Source organism: Purpureocillium takamizusanense, chromosome 13, assembly GCF_022605165.1.
Source record: "Purpureocillium takamizusanense chromosome 13, complete sequence".
Classification (NCBI taxonomy): Eukaryota; Fungi; Ascomycota; class Sordariomycetes; order Hypocreales; family Ophiocordycipitaceae; genus Purpureocillium; species Purpureocillium takamizusanense.
In genome coordinates, this window is record NC_063080.1 from 384,629 (window position 1) to 398,638 (window position 14,010).

The window sequence follows — 14,010 nt, forward strand, 5'->3', positions numbered from 1 at the left end:
GTGTGCTCTCTGTGTTTCCCACTCTATCTATACCTTCATACTCGTTGACATCCGCGTCTGCCCTTTCGGGCTCTCGCCATGATGGCGCGCCAACGTGTTCCATCATTCCTTTCATCCATTCTACTCCTCAGCCTCTCCCTTTTGAGCGTCTCCGGCCAATACATACAGACCCCTGTGGCTCAGCGGAACTCCCCCAATGGCCGTTCTGTCTATTTGTGGCGCCCCACGTCCAGAGACCGGTTCCAACAGGTCATCGATGTGCATCCGTACGCCGTCTTCCTCGAGTACAACTGCCACTACATGACGGCCATCTGCCGCAACGCCGACAACTTCTACGGCTCGAGTCGCGGCCTGGCCCGGGGCCGCTACAACACGTGGTTCAACTTCGACTTCAGCACCCGCAAGAAGTCGCCCCGCGGCCGGTCGCAGTACAGACGCTCCAGGAGCTGCCCGACCGGCTGGGTGAGTTCCGCGGGCTGCCCGCACTCCGACCAGGAGACTGTCTGGCGCAACGACGGGGCGTGGTGGACCACGGCTCTGGCACCTCCTCCGGATGGGTTGAAGTTCATCCTCGCGCCGCTGAGGGTCGGTCGCAACACCAAGAAGTCGGGCGTTTACTACACCTGCGACGAGTTCCCCGCGGCCTCGTGGGTCGAGGGCGGCGACGGCACTGGCGTCCCAGGCAACAGCCCCGGGGGCGGTGCCTCGCAAACTCGCTGCGCAGCCTTTCAGTGCCGGAGCGGTGTCAAGGCTGAGCAGAACTGGCAGGCCACTGCGCATCGGGCTCTGCGCTACGAGCTGAAGCGCATCATCAACCATCTAGGTATCTGGCCCCCTGGTGCCAACAAGGACATGCAGGTCGCCCAGTTCTACTTCCGCAAGTCCAATTCCGCAAATGGTGTCGCCGCGCGTGTCATCAGCTACTCCAACTTGAAGCCGCAAACCGTCGCCAACACGAGACCTGTCTCGCAGGCGAAGCGTGCTGAGATGACGCCCGATGAGCTTCGCCGTTGGGCCAACACGGTCACTCTGGAGGAGCTTGAGAAGCTCACCGGGGGGACGTTGAGCCAGCACGTTATATACTCTAATGAGAGTCTCTGGGCGGCGGAGGACGAGGACGACGAGAGCGACAGGCCCTGGCGCGAGCTGCTTCACGCATCCTTTGCTGCCGCCTCCAATGCTACGAACCTGCGCGAGCGCAATATCGTTAACAGTTCCCCTGGACACAGCGTAGACAGTACAAAGGATGCTGACACGCTGAATCCCAACCCCATCGTCAAGAGAAACGTCACCGTGATCCATGCGCCGCTCGTGAGCAACGCCACCATGGCTGCCATCGAGAGGGCCCGCAAACTCGTTGACAAAGCCATCGACGAGTCAAGCAAGCTCAACGTTGCCCGACTGGCCAGCCCGCTGCGCAACAAGTATGAGCTGAAGCCCGGCACTGTGACGGGCTCCCTTGGGTCTCGCCAGGAAAGAGACAAGGACAAGGACGCGGCGCCGGTCCATCCGCGGCTCAAAATTACCGACGAGATTGCCGATGCGGCCGCTCTCGTTGCCGAGGACGATGCCCGTCATACTCGCCACAACGTGACCCAAAGGGTCTGGAAGGAGGCGGCCGCGGCGTCGCAGTCGGGCTCGTACTGGATGGAGCACATTGCTCGCAAGGGCAGCGTGCCCTGGGGCGATGACCCCGGCTACAAGGTGTATCGCAACGTCGTCGACTACGGCGCCGTCGGCGATGGCGTCACCGACGACACAAAGGCCATCAACAAGGCCATGCAGGACGGTAAGCGCTGCGGCGAAAAGTGCAACGGCTCGACGACCAAGAATGCCATCATCTACTTTCCCCCGGGAAAGTATCTCATTTCCACGACGATTGAGATGCCCTTTGGCACCCAAGTGATAGGAGACGTGAGTACATGTACACCCAGTTGAGGGCCGGGCGATGGTGCCTCAGATCATCCTCGTCGAGTATCATCAAGTCTGACTCTGTTTGCTTGTCAAACTTCGCAGGCCAACAATCGCCCAACCCTCATTGCCTCGAAGCGCTTCATCGGCCTCGGCGTCCTCTCGACGGACAAGTACACGGGTGGCGGCACGGGCATCGACGGCCTCGACCAGGAGTGGTTCGTCAACACGGCCAACTTCTACCGCCAGCTGCGCAACATTCGCATCGACATCACCGACACGCGCTCGTCGCAGAAGGTGGCCTGCCTGCACTACCAGGTTGCGCAGGCCACGAGCATCCAGAACGTCGAGCTCATCGCCAAGCCGGGCACCGGCCAGAGGGGCATCTTTGCCGAGAACGGCAGCGGCGGCGTCATGTCCGACATTACCTTTACTGGCGGCGGCTACGGCATCTACGGTGGCAACCAACAGTTCACAGCCCAGCGGCTGACGTTCAACGGCTGCGACGTCGGTGTCCAGGTCATCTGGGACTGGGGCTGGGTGTGGAAGTCCATCACCATGAAGAACGTCAAGACGGGCTTCAAGCTCCTCCAGCAGGAAAAAAAGCCAACGGCAAAGAGCTCGAAGCGGGATGGCAAAAAGTCCCCCAACGGCAACATCGGCTCCATCTCCGTCATCGACTCGAGCTTCGAGGGTGTCGGCACCGCCGTTCTGATCGCGCCGCCAAACTCCAAGCCCGGCACGGGCAGCACCGGCGACGTGATCGAGCACGTCTCCTTCTCTAGTGTTGACAAGGCCGTGGCAGACACGAGCGGTGCTACGCTGCTCGCACCATCCGCCATGGTCGACCACTGGGCGCTCGGCCCCGTCTACTCGTCCAAGGCCACCCGCTCTTTCTCCGAGGGCGGCAAGATCACCGGTTTCCAGCGGGACTCTGATCTGATCGACGAGAGGCGGAACTACTTTGAGCGCCAGAAGCCGCAGTACGAGAACAGCGCGCTTGGCGACTTTGTCCACGTCAAGGATTTTGGCGCAAAGGGCGACGGCGTCACCGACGATACGGCAGCGTTGCAGGCAGCCCTTTACGCCAGCCAGGGCAAGGTTCTCTTTGTAGATGCGGGATCATATATCCTCACGGGCACTGTCACTGTCCCTGCGGGGTCCAAGGTAGTGGGCGAGACGTGGTCACAGCTCGTCGCGACGGGCAAATACTTTGCAGATGCCAGGTGAGGCGCCAATTCCCAGCCGCGATCTAACTCGACGAGTATCACGTTTTCGTCATGGTGATGCTGACTACCTGGCACAGTAAGCCCAAGGTTATGCTAAAGGTCGGAAACGCCAACGAAGTCGGGTCCATCGAGATGCAGGACCTCATCTTCACCAGCCGTGGGCCCGCCCCGGGCTTGATCATGGTTGAGTGGAACGTGCGCGCCAGCAGCCCCGGCGCGGCTGGTCTCTAGGGTGAGCATCCTGTTATTTGCCCTGTCTGAATCCATCTTTTTCCATTTCATGTCGCATAGTATGATGAAGCTCACTTCGTTGTGTAGACTGCCACGCGCGAGTTGGTGGCGCGACAGGCACCAATCTTACACCAAAGGAATGCCCACCCTCAAAAAGCGACGTCGACGAGGGTTGCAACGCCGCAAGCTTGATGATGCACATTACTTCCGAGGCCTCTGGGTATTTTGAAAATATGTGGCTCTGGGTGGCCGACCACATGATTGAGTGTGCCGCCCTCTTCCCTGCGATACTATATCGACATGTAGCACTGACGCATGGATAGCGACCCTGATCTGAACGATGCCAACAACGACATGGTAAGTAAATCCGCTGCCTTGACGTACTCGGCAACCGAAACGGTCCTGCGTTGATGTACTAAAAACCTTGGTCACTTTGACAGGTCCAAAACTCCGTCTACGTGGCTCGCGGCCTCCTCATCGAGAGCCAGTCCCCTGTCTGGCTCTACGGCACCTCGTCCGAGCACTCCGTCCTCTACCAGTACAACTTCCACAACGCCAAAAAGCTCTTTGCGGGCATGATACAGACGGAGTCTCCGTACTACCAGCCCACGCCCAAGCCACCTGCACCCTTCAAGGAGGCCGTTGGTGTCATGCCCGGCGACCCAACGTACAAGTGCGCGGCCGACGACGAGTTTAGCGGCTGCGACGAGTCGTGGGGCGTCATCATTAGGGGGTCTGAAAATGTATTCATTGCGGGCGCGGGCATCTACTCGTGGTTCTCCACATACGCACAGGACTGCAGTAAGTTTAACGTGCCATTTGACCCCCGAAGACATACATGTAGGATGGCGACCAGGAGGATGAAGCTGATTGCATGCTCCTAGTCGACACTCAAATGTGCCAAAATGTGCTGGTTCTCTTTGAAGAGAACCTTGAAAACGTCCGCATCCAGAATCTCATCACCATCGGTGCCAAGTACGTCGCCGTGCAGGATGGCAAGGGCATCATGGCCGCCGACAATCTCAACGTCGATTCTCATCCGAAGTGGACGCAAATCTCTGTCTTCGACGTCAGCCGTAGCGCCCCGGGCTTCGAGGATCTCACTTGGATCGACCCCAAGATCTGGGACATGGACACGCCTAGCTTCACCTGCTCGTCACCCTGCAGCGTCAAAATCCCGCCCTGGACCGGCGCCACCCGCGTCGTCAACTACCCCCTCATCACTGTCAGCAGCGGCACGTGGACTAGCACCATCACCAAGCCCCCGTTGACATTGACCGAAATAGGATTCAAGCCCGTCACCATCACAGCTGATGGCGCCAAGGGCAAAGGGAAGCGTCAGGGCCTGGAACCCTTCTTCCCCATCCCAGCCACGACTCCAGCATGGCCACGAGTGAAGTACAACGGCCCAGACGGAAAGGAATCCTACGCGAGCCCGTCCGGTCCGTTCCCCACGCCTCCCCTGTCCATTGGACCTGACGCGAAGCCGCCCACGTCAGGCAACTGGCCAAAGAAGGCGATTCGAGCGGTGCTCGGGTCTGACACCAGTCCTTCGGTAGGCAGATGCGGTTTCCCGGACATATCCTGCAACCCGCAGCCGTGGACATACCGTGACGTTGGCGGTCGGGACACAGACGACGACGACTGGGACGGCAATGATGTCCCCGACGAGGAGATAATCACATGCCCACCCGAGCCATCGTCATCATCATCCAGCGCGTCAAAGACTCCTACCACAACGACCTCGGCGGCACCCAAGCGGACACTAGAAATAGGTGATCCTGAAATCAACGACCGCCACTGCTACAATTCGGGATACGCAGCCAAGCACGTCAGACTCGATTACGCCATCGAGGATTACTGCAACGAATTGAACGATAAGGGAGCAATCCTTGACGCAGGGTTTTCCTATAAGACCAGTTTCCCGTTTAGTGGAGACCCGTGGCCTCTTCTTGTCATCATTGGCCTCGTAGTCGTGGACCACACGAAGTGCAGCTGGGTCAACAAGTGGCCGGCGAGCTCGTTTGATAATCACGGCATCGTCAACTCCACCGAAACTGAGCCGCAAAACGCTCTACAGGGTACAGAGCTCTGCTCCAAATATCTGCATGCCATCATTGACAGCTGTAACTGCGGGGGTGTCGATGGGAAGCAGGGCGGAACTTTGGAAAATGATTGTTACGAGTGGCGAATTGACCCGAATACGGATTGGTAGATGATACGAGCTTGCTCTGGATGCTTGTCCCGCCAGGATGTATAAGTGTCTTTCGATCTATTTAGCTTGACTATAGGACCAAGCAAAACATGCTGTCTCATCCGCCAGCAACTTGTAGTGTTGGCCGAGCAGGGGGACTAAGATTCGAACGTAGCCGCATGAGCGGACATCTGGACCCAGTCTCTTTGTGTTGCACGAGCAACAAGAAACCAACAGCGTATTCGATTTTATGGAAAGAAAGCAGGAAATCGCGAAGATACATTGACGCCCAGTCTAAGTGTTTCCAGCGACTGGTCGTGTCTGCATGTGACATGAGCAGATAGCCCATCTGCCAAGTTCCCACACTTTCAGCCGTGCTCTACCGCTCACAAATGTTCGAGGCCGCAAGTGATGTAGCCATTGTCGGTCGTGTAGCTGCAAGGGCCATCGTTCTCCGTGCACTATAGTGAGACAATTAGCATGGAGTTCTCGCCAACAGAAAAGAAAGCAAATATTTGCATGGCTCCTTCGATGTGAAGCCGCCTCCGGACGCTACCCACCTTGTTGGTGCAAGGCCAGTCGACAAAGTGGAATTGCGGGCCGCCAGCGCCTAGGTGATATTTGGGGAACCGAAGCTGACACTTGTTGCTGGGCTGGACGCAATTCTACGCGTTGTTAATATTCGCGACTTAGACCATAAAAGTTTGAAGACACTTACACCATGAAACACCATCTTCTCCGCCAGTACGGTGCTTGCGAGGACGGTGAGAAGTGCGAGTGCGGACTTCATTGTGGTAGGTGAGTTGTGTTGGCTCGCGTGAGAGTGTGATTGATACCGGACTGGATTGCAAGTGCCGGCAAGAGTCTTAGCATGCGATTCGATTGGAACAAGGGTTGATGGTGGCTAGAAGTTCATGTTGTGACGCAGGTAGAAGCAAGTCATTATATATACTACTTCGTAAAGGCTACTAGATGCGCGAAAAGCACACAATGCACGGATTCTTCAACGTGGAATGAGACCGTCCGCAGCGAGATACTGATTAGTTTATAGTTACCTAACCGGTTTCACAGACCTTACTTTGGGCAGTGCAATATGTGTTTCGCACACGGAGTATCCCGCGATCGTTTACCATCCGAAGATGAATAATCGTGGGCCGTTGTGGACACTTAAATATGAAGACGGGTGCCTTATCATGTATGGCATTTGCAAATTGTTTGTCTGCCGTGCTTGGCTAAAGATCACAGGTTCAAACATGAATCACAGCACGGACCGGCGGATGTCGCTGCTCATTGTCGCAAGGCCACATCTAGGCTGCTGCCGATCGAGCCACAACATTTCCCCTGAGGATTGAACGCCGGCGGGCCGCACACCGAAGAAATTGAGGGGAATTCGCCCTGTTGGGAGCGTGACAAACTGCTGTCATGGCATGTTCGTGATACTTGGCTGCTAAAACGTTTTCGCCAACAAATTGGGAGTTCGTAAAATGAGCCGGAGACAATGTATATATAAAATTAGCAACACGGGCGCTCAATTTCTAGAACACTGGCCGGTAAGTGACGCATGAGTCTACCTCGGACAGCAGTTCCGCTCTCGTGAGGGAAATTCGGCTTTGACGTACTTCGTAAAGAGCCTCATCAAATCCTTCTGGGGACGAGCTGCACGGGGTAAAGCGAGTGCAACCGCGACAGCTGATGTGCTCACCAGTCAACAAGCAGGTGGGGGCTGGCTGATTCTGCCGCGCGCGTAATAGACATGGAGAGTTGTCTCAATTACTGTAGCTGACCACCATCACGAGCGGCATGGCGCTGCGGCAGGCGTCTCCCCAGACCTCAATCCCTGAACCCCGACAGAACCCTGGCCTTTTTGAACAGTCGTACCCCGCGGGAACAAACAACTGCAACTGAGTCTGGTCGTCAGCATCTGCACATGCAGCAGAGCCGCATTTCCCAGCTGGAGTTTTCCAACTTCTCTTCTCGGCTAGTCTTTTGGCTGAATACATGAAGGGCCCGATGAGCGGTCGCCTTGTCGGGGACGTAAGACACGACGCGGTCAAGACATGGTACGGGGCGGGGATAACCACACCATCTTCACGACTGGTCCGCAGGGATTCCGGCGACTGATGTGCACTTTCTACGAGGTACATGCATGTTCGCCTCAACTGCAAACGCATGTGCATGCTGTGGCACTATGTATTGGACATACAGGGATATAGTGCGCCCTTCTCAGGGGAATCAAGGAAAAAGCGTGCTCTTGAATGCTGTGACACAGTCAACAAGCTAAAAACGTTAGCCACTTAGCCTTGCTTTGGTCTGGCCGGGCACTGTGCTCATCAATCAAAGCACATACACACAGCTGTCCGCGCATGTCTCCCCCATGTCAGTTCCCTTGGAACTTGTCCGCCTCGTTGACGGATTGGTTGAGGCAACAATGAAGGCGCTAATGTCTCGGAGAGCAGCTGCAAAGGGAGCGATATCCGGTTGGATCAACCGCGACAGCATGACTGGAACGGCCGCTGCACCTGGTTGCCCAGCCGCGGCTGAGGGAGTCGGCGCTTGCAAGCTCGAGCCGGCACTCCAACCGGTATAATACATACATGGAATGAGGCAAGCCTGGGCGCCTTCTCGAGAGAGTGCCGTTGACTTTGGCTTCAAGCTCTTCGCAGATGATCTTGGGGTTTAGCCAACTACCCCATTCATTCATGCCCCTTTAGCTGGCCCAGAGGGGGCAGTCCATTTCCCTCCCTGTCCACGTAATTCACGACAAGGACATCTATATCTGCGAGCATCATTCATTGAAGACAATCAGTCACGAGTTCTGACCGCGTTGCGCTGTACGGACTTGCGGCCGTGCCAATGTCCGCGATGGAGTTGTCTATCTCTTCATATTTGTACGGGCCCGCCCGCCGGCTACTCCCCGGTGACGCACTAGTGAGACGTTGACATTGCAAGTTATAGCAACGCTTGGGATCAGAATGTGGCGGATCCTGCACATCCCCTGAGGGTCATGGCGCGACTGGCCCGAGATGATGCATCTTTGTGGCACGACGCGAATTGTGGCCGCGATGTCAATCACAAACCGCCTTTTCACTATTGCATGAAGTGCGATTTCATGTACTGCAGTGCGTGCTGGTCCGCGGAGCCAAAGCACAAGCGGCCGGGGCATGAGCAGTCGGTTCCAGCAGACGCCATCACCGTCCATACGACCCTCCGAGTTCGGCTTGATGATTTCATGCTTTTACAGAACCAGTTGGAGATCGTCAAAGACCAGCAGCGATTCAGTCAATGGGATGAGAAGAGCGAGTGGTTCGGAGTGGCGGCGAAGAATGCCAAGGGGGACTACATCCTCAGCGAAGGGCCCGCATACGAGGGAATCCTGCAAGAGGCTTGTAGTTCACCGCTCACTTATCCCACACTTGTGTCATTTGTCGGAGAAACCGGTATGCCCCAGGGGATTCTCACCTAGCCACTTTTCTGACTGATTCTATATAGGGTCCGGAAAGAGCAGCCTAATAAGCCTGCTTATGAAGGTAAGATTCTCTACATGTAGTGACGGTTCCAAGCCCACGCGTCAGCGACCGGATGCAGGTGGTAAACTAACAACCCTGCAGTTCTCATCTTCCCCTTTGCGCAATCTGCTTACAACCCCGGTTGTTGGGGCAGCGGGATCGCTCGACTCGACGTCCTCAAATGTCAATCTCTACGCCGATCCGGGAACGTTCCTCTCGGAGAACCCGATACTGTACGCCGACTGCGAAGGCATGGATGGAGACGAAATCCCGGCTCAGATGCGCAACACGCCAGGCAAGCCGTCGCCCGGCGATCTCAATGGCGATTCTGAAGAGGCACAGAATATCGCTCGGTATAATCCCGTGCACATTGACTGGGACGGGAAGATGGAAGATGGCAAGCCCGTGACGAGGAAGCGTATTGCCAAGACCCTCTTTCCAAGAATCCTCTACATCTTCTCGGACGTGGTGGTCTATATCCAATACAACAGACGGTAAAGCTACGCAAGGCACTTTCTAGTCCCTACTGCTGATTAGCATGTAGACGCCTCGAGGACACAGTCCTTCAGCTGGTCAAGTGGGCCCACAACGCGACCGAGCAAGCCTACAATAAGCCTGTCCTACCTTGTTTGGTCATCGCGTTCATGGACCGGGATGGACAGGTAGACACGGACGACTACGACATCGACAGCGCCAGGCGAAATGTATTCGACAAGCTCAATGACATCAGCGGCATGCAAGAACTCCAGTGGTATATCAATTATTGGGAGAACAACAAGCAGACGATCCGTTCAGGGGAAGATCTTCTCGGCTGCTACTACTCCTCCGTTAGTGTGGTCAACTTTCCCGGCAAGACGCGTCCAACCAAAATTCACGAGCAGACGACAAAGCTGTACAACCAGATCGCCCGTGCCTGCAAGGAGTCTCAGCAGCGTCGAGAAGATGCCTGGATGAAGCTGAATGCCGCCACGCTACCTCTATACATGCGAAAGGCATTTACACATTTCGCGTCAAACTACACAACCCCTTTTGACTTTTCCGACGCTTGGGTAGACCTCCACCAGGTCTCATTTAACCTTCAAGGGTCAATCTTCAACTTGGCCACAAAGGTCGGCGAGCTGAGAAAGGTGAGGGGAATGGGTGTGTGGGAGGAAATATCCGGTTTTGTAGCATCCTGTCTCCTGCTCAAGTGCGCTCGCGAGAATTACCCAGGTATGCGTACTCCACCCCGCAACCCCTTCAACCCACGCTAACAATGGGGGAACAGTAAAAGAGGAAGCCTTACTGCCAGCGAAGGTCTGGGAGCAATGCTACCAGGCCGCAGATCAGTACTGGCAGTTGTATTGGCCCTGTCGGTACACCGACGACGGATGGGGCCCCTGCATCAACGGCCCGTCCCGCCATGTACACCATCAAGGGCGCGACACAAAATCCGACAAAAAGGTAGCCAAGGGGAGTCATGACCCGAGCCACAGCCGCCAGGAACTCCGTAGTAAGTTTCAAAACCTCGTAGAGACGGCCCTGCGAAGCTTGACCAGCGGACTCGGTTCGCTTGGCAAACCTGAAGCGAAGGTGGTGCACTCCTTCACCGGTGAAATCAGCTCGCTTGTGGAAACACCGATGAGCCTGAGCCGGGTATTCCGGGCGCATATGAAGAAGATGAATGCCTTCTATAAGGGGCTGGGCAACATCGACGACTTCGTCAGCCATTCGACATGCCTCGCTTGCCTGGACCGGATCCCTGAGCACTGCCTGCCGTGCGGTCACGTTATTTGCAGCGCCTGTGTTGCGGCCGCTGGAAAGTCTATTGATGGCGGCTTCGTCGAGCTCAAGCGCTGTCCCCTTTTGGAGCACCGCCAAGCAGAGTATTGGTCCAAGCCTTGGATCGGATGCGTCAAGCCTGAGCAGGCTGGGCTGCGAATCCTGACGCTGGACGGGTGAGGATGCTATATTCCGTCGAAACTCCCCTGGACGTCTTTATAGCTGATCTGCTCTTTTTCTAGAGGAGGCATAAAGGGGGTTACGGAACTGGAACTTCTGATGAGGATCCAAAAGTGCCTTGGCGAAGTGCCATTGCGTGAATTCTTTGATCTGATTGTTGGCACGAGGTGAGTGCTAACGTTCTGCTTGTCCTACACTGAGCCACGTTGGGCGACAAGTGGCAGCAGTTGTTGCCAAGGCTATATCGATGGGATTATCCGTGAGTAGCTGAGACACTGACGCTTTACCAGTGCCGGGGGAATCATTGCCTGCGGACTCGGTCCTGGTGAGATGGACATCAGCGAATGTGCTGCCAAATTTGAGGGTCTTTCCACGAGGGCCTTTTCCAAGCCCGGCGCGGGAGACATCCCGGTTGTCGGCACACTGCTGAGCCGGATGTACTCACTCTTCAACCAGGGCTCCTACAAGACTAAGCCGCTAGAGGACGCTCTGAAGGAGACCTTCCAGAGCCGTGGTCTCTTTGGTGGCGCCTCTGAGTTCACTGCTGTCCCGGTCAAAGTTGCTGTCACGGCATCAACGCCGCACGGCCGGGCTATTGTTATGGGAAATTACAATCGGGGGCATCCCACGCGAGGTGAGTTGCAGTAATTGGTTACCAAGACTCCTCTCTGATCTATACTGTTCTAAACAAATACTGAAATGACCTACTTCGTACAGCGTTTTACGATTTCCAGAGACCGCCGCCAGATCGAGAATTGAAACTGTGGGAGGCGTAAGTAGATGACGTTTGGGCTCTGGCAGCACCATCGTCACATGGCACTGACATAGTCTACCTAGGGCGAGGGCCACCTCTGCAGCACCGACGTACTTTGCGCCCTTCGCCCATGAGGGGACGAGACAAGTGTACCTGGATGGCGGGCTGTGGCATAACAACCCCATCAGGATCGCGGATGCGGAGAGCAAGGCGATATGGCCCCGCAACAAGCAACCCCATCCCGACATTGTGCTGTCGATTGGGGCGGGCTACCACTCGACAGAATCCACCGCTGCAGACGGCGCGCAAGCTTATCATGAGCAGATCGGGGCCGAGAGTCTCAAGGATGAGAACGGGTCGACTTGGCGCGACAAAGATGTCTACGTCAAGTTCCTGGTCGGCGTGGCGCTGAGCCAGATCATGAGCAGCCTGAACTCGGAGCGCATCTGGCATGAGTGGCTGGAAGCCCGCGCGCCCGATGCGAGAGCTCGACGTAGATATCGTCGGCTGACGGCCGAGCTGGAGCGTCTCGTGAAGTTGGATGATGCCTCAACCGAAGGGATCAAGGCGTGCCGGGATGCAGTCAAGGCGATGGACGATCGCCAGTTCCGGGACATTGCTGATCAGCTCATAGCCTCGTGTTTCTACCTCCACTTTGCCAAAGAAGATATTATGGAGTATTCGGATGGGCATTTTGAGGCTCACGGTAAGCAGGAACCCCCGCGACCTTTGCAGCAGAACTGACCCGAGACGCGGGCGCATCAGGCGCCATCAAATGTCGACTGCGCCCTGAGAGCATCAGTTTGTTGGGGAAATACCTCTCGAACCTGTGCACTTCATCGCCCTATTTTCGACCGCGCTTCCTCGTCAAAGAGACGCACGAGAACAAGGCAAAGGCGATACAAATCGACGAGGCTACCGTCAGCCGGATGAAAGAGGACAAGTGCTTCAGCCTGACGCACAAGATTGTCGTCTCGAGCTCCCTGGCCGAGACGGAGATTTTCCTCGTCCTGCACGCCGACGCACAGACTACGGACAAGATTCCTCACATCAGCGGCTTTCCGAGGAAGCTGCAGCACGACTATGAAGGTAATGCCCCCCGTTCTTCCCTTGGTGCGGAGCTATTGCTGCTCGTGCCGATTCTAGCCCCCGTTGCTCCAACTTTGTTCCGATCTCGAGATTGATGGCTAACCGCTCCATGTGGCACCTACTGCAGTCGACACAACGCGCACCGTGGGTTCCATTGACCGATACTGGCATCGAATGTACGAGGTCCTACATCGAGGTCTCTCGGCGAAGACGCGGACGAAAAGGATATATCACAAGATCAAGGGCGAAGCACACAAGCAGGGTGCAATACTTTGAAGTCTAGGCTGGAGACGACCATCAGACCCAGGGAAATACTTGTATATTAGTACCTATGTATGTGTGATGTGAGCTTTATTACTGGACGCACTCTGCAGCCCCGCATGTTCTTGATCTCATAACCTACCTTCGAATTACAATGTTACAAGCTCAGAGGTGGCACGGGCGGATGACCCGCCCATCGACTAAAGCCAGGAACTAAGGTATAACCGCCACATATCGTTGCATGTGGCCACCACATGCACGCATCAATGCACGTAAGAAGATTGCAAATGCACCCATCAGCTCATGTTTGCAAGAACCGTCAATCCTTTCCAGCACGTCACGTAGAGATCTGCACGGCGTGCACCGTCGCGTTATCATGAAGAAGCGACGATGCGAGACCCGAGCAGCTCCTCGTAAATACGAGCAACGGCCCTCCGGTCTGGGACTCTGCAGAGCCCATCACACGGCGCAGCATCACCCGATTGGGCGAGTCTCGGCAAGGATCCGCCCCCGGCGAAGTGGGTCCCGCCTCCGGCTTCGCCGGTTTCGGTGCCGGGAGGGTCGGGGGAGCCGACTCGGCAGTGACCGGCCGGTCGAGAAGCCGACTCGATGGTCCTGACACAGAGACGGCATGTCTTTTCCGAGACACGAGATGAGTCTTCAGGTACCTGTGCGGTCTCTAACTTGGTCGTAAGCTCGTAATAGTGTCTGTTGGTGCCGTGCAACTGCAGCAACGCCTGCGTAAACATGCGGCTCAAAGCACAGCATTCGGTGACTGGGCGGCGGCGAGCGTCGACCGCACGACACGCTCTCGGCGCCGAGCCCCAGGATGAAGACGCGAGGTGATGAACCGACAGACATCAATAAATGACCCTGATGAACAATGACACTCAT

At 56.1% G+C, this 14,010-nt stretch overlaps 4 protein-coding genes across 4 annotated transcripts; 3 read left to right on the forward strand and 1 right to left on the reverse strand.

The window, feature by feature from the left end:
• Window positions 1-78: 78 nt before the first annotated feature.
• JDV02_010636 (uncharacterized protein) lies at window positions 79-3,371 on the forward strand (the record flags this gene model as incomplete). Its single annotated transcript, XM_047992386.1, has 3 exons — window positions 79-1,914; window positions 2,017-3,137; window positions 3,218-3,371. The coding sequence occupies 3 exons, from the start codon at window positions 79-81 to the stop codon at window positions 3,369-3,371; spliced, it is 3,111 nt and encodes a 1,036-aa protein (XP_047848400.1).
• Window positions 3,372-3,604: 233 nt separating this feature from the next.
• On the forward strand, window positions 3,605-5,586 carry JDV02_010637 (uncharacterized protein; the record flags this gene model as incomplete). The annotated part of the gene is made up of 4 exons (XM_047992387.1): window positions 3,605-3,636; window positions 3,695-3,728; window positions 3,812-4,172; window positions 4,256-5,586. 4 exons carry the CDS (start codon window positions 3,605-3,607, stop codon window positions 5,584-5,586), a joined length of 1,758 nt encoding a protein of 585 aa, XP_047848401.1.
• A 365-nt stretch (window positions 5,587-5,951) lies between these two features.
• JDV02_010638 (uncharacterized protein) lies at window positions 5,952-6,355 on the reverse strand (the record flags this gene model as incomplete). Its single annotated transcript, XM_047992388.1, has 3 exons — window positions 5,952-6,026; window positions 6,126-6,230; window positions 6,284-6,355. The coding sequence occupies 3 exons, from the start codon at window positions 6,353-6,355 to the stop codon at window positions 5,952-5,954; spliced, it is 252 nt and encodes an 83-aa protein (XP_047848402.1).
• Window positions 6,356-8,674: 2,319 nt separating this feature from the next.
• Window positions 8,675-13,131, forward strand: JDV02_010639 (uncharacterized protein; the record flags this gene model as incomplete). The annotated part of the gene is made up of 11 exons (XM_047992389.1): window positions 8,675-9,002; window positions 9,055-9,092; window positions 9,174-9,565; window positions 9,616-10,283; window positions 10,339-11,008; window positions 11,075-11,179; window positions 11,303-11,646; window positions 11,730-11,784; window positions 11,850-12,472; window positions 12,532-12,855; window positions 12,983-13,131. The coding sequence occupies 11 exons, from the start codon at window positions 8,675-8,677 to the stop codon at window positions 13,129-13,131; spliced, it is 3,696 nt and encodes a 1,231-aa protein (XP_047848403.1).
• Window positions 13,132-14,010: the final 879 nt, after the last annotated feature.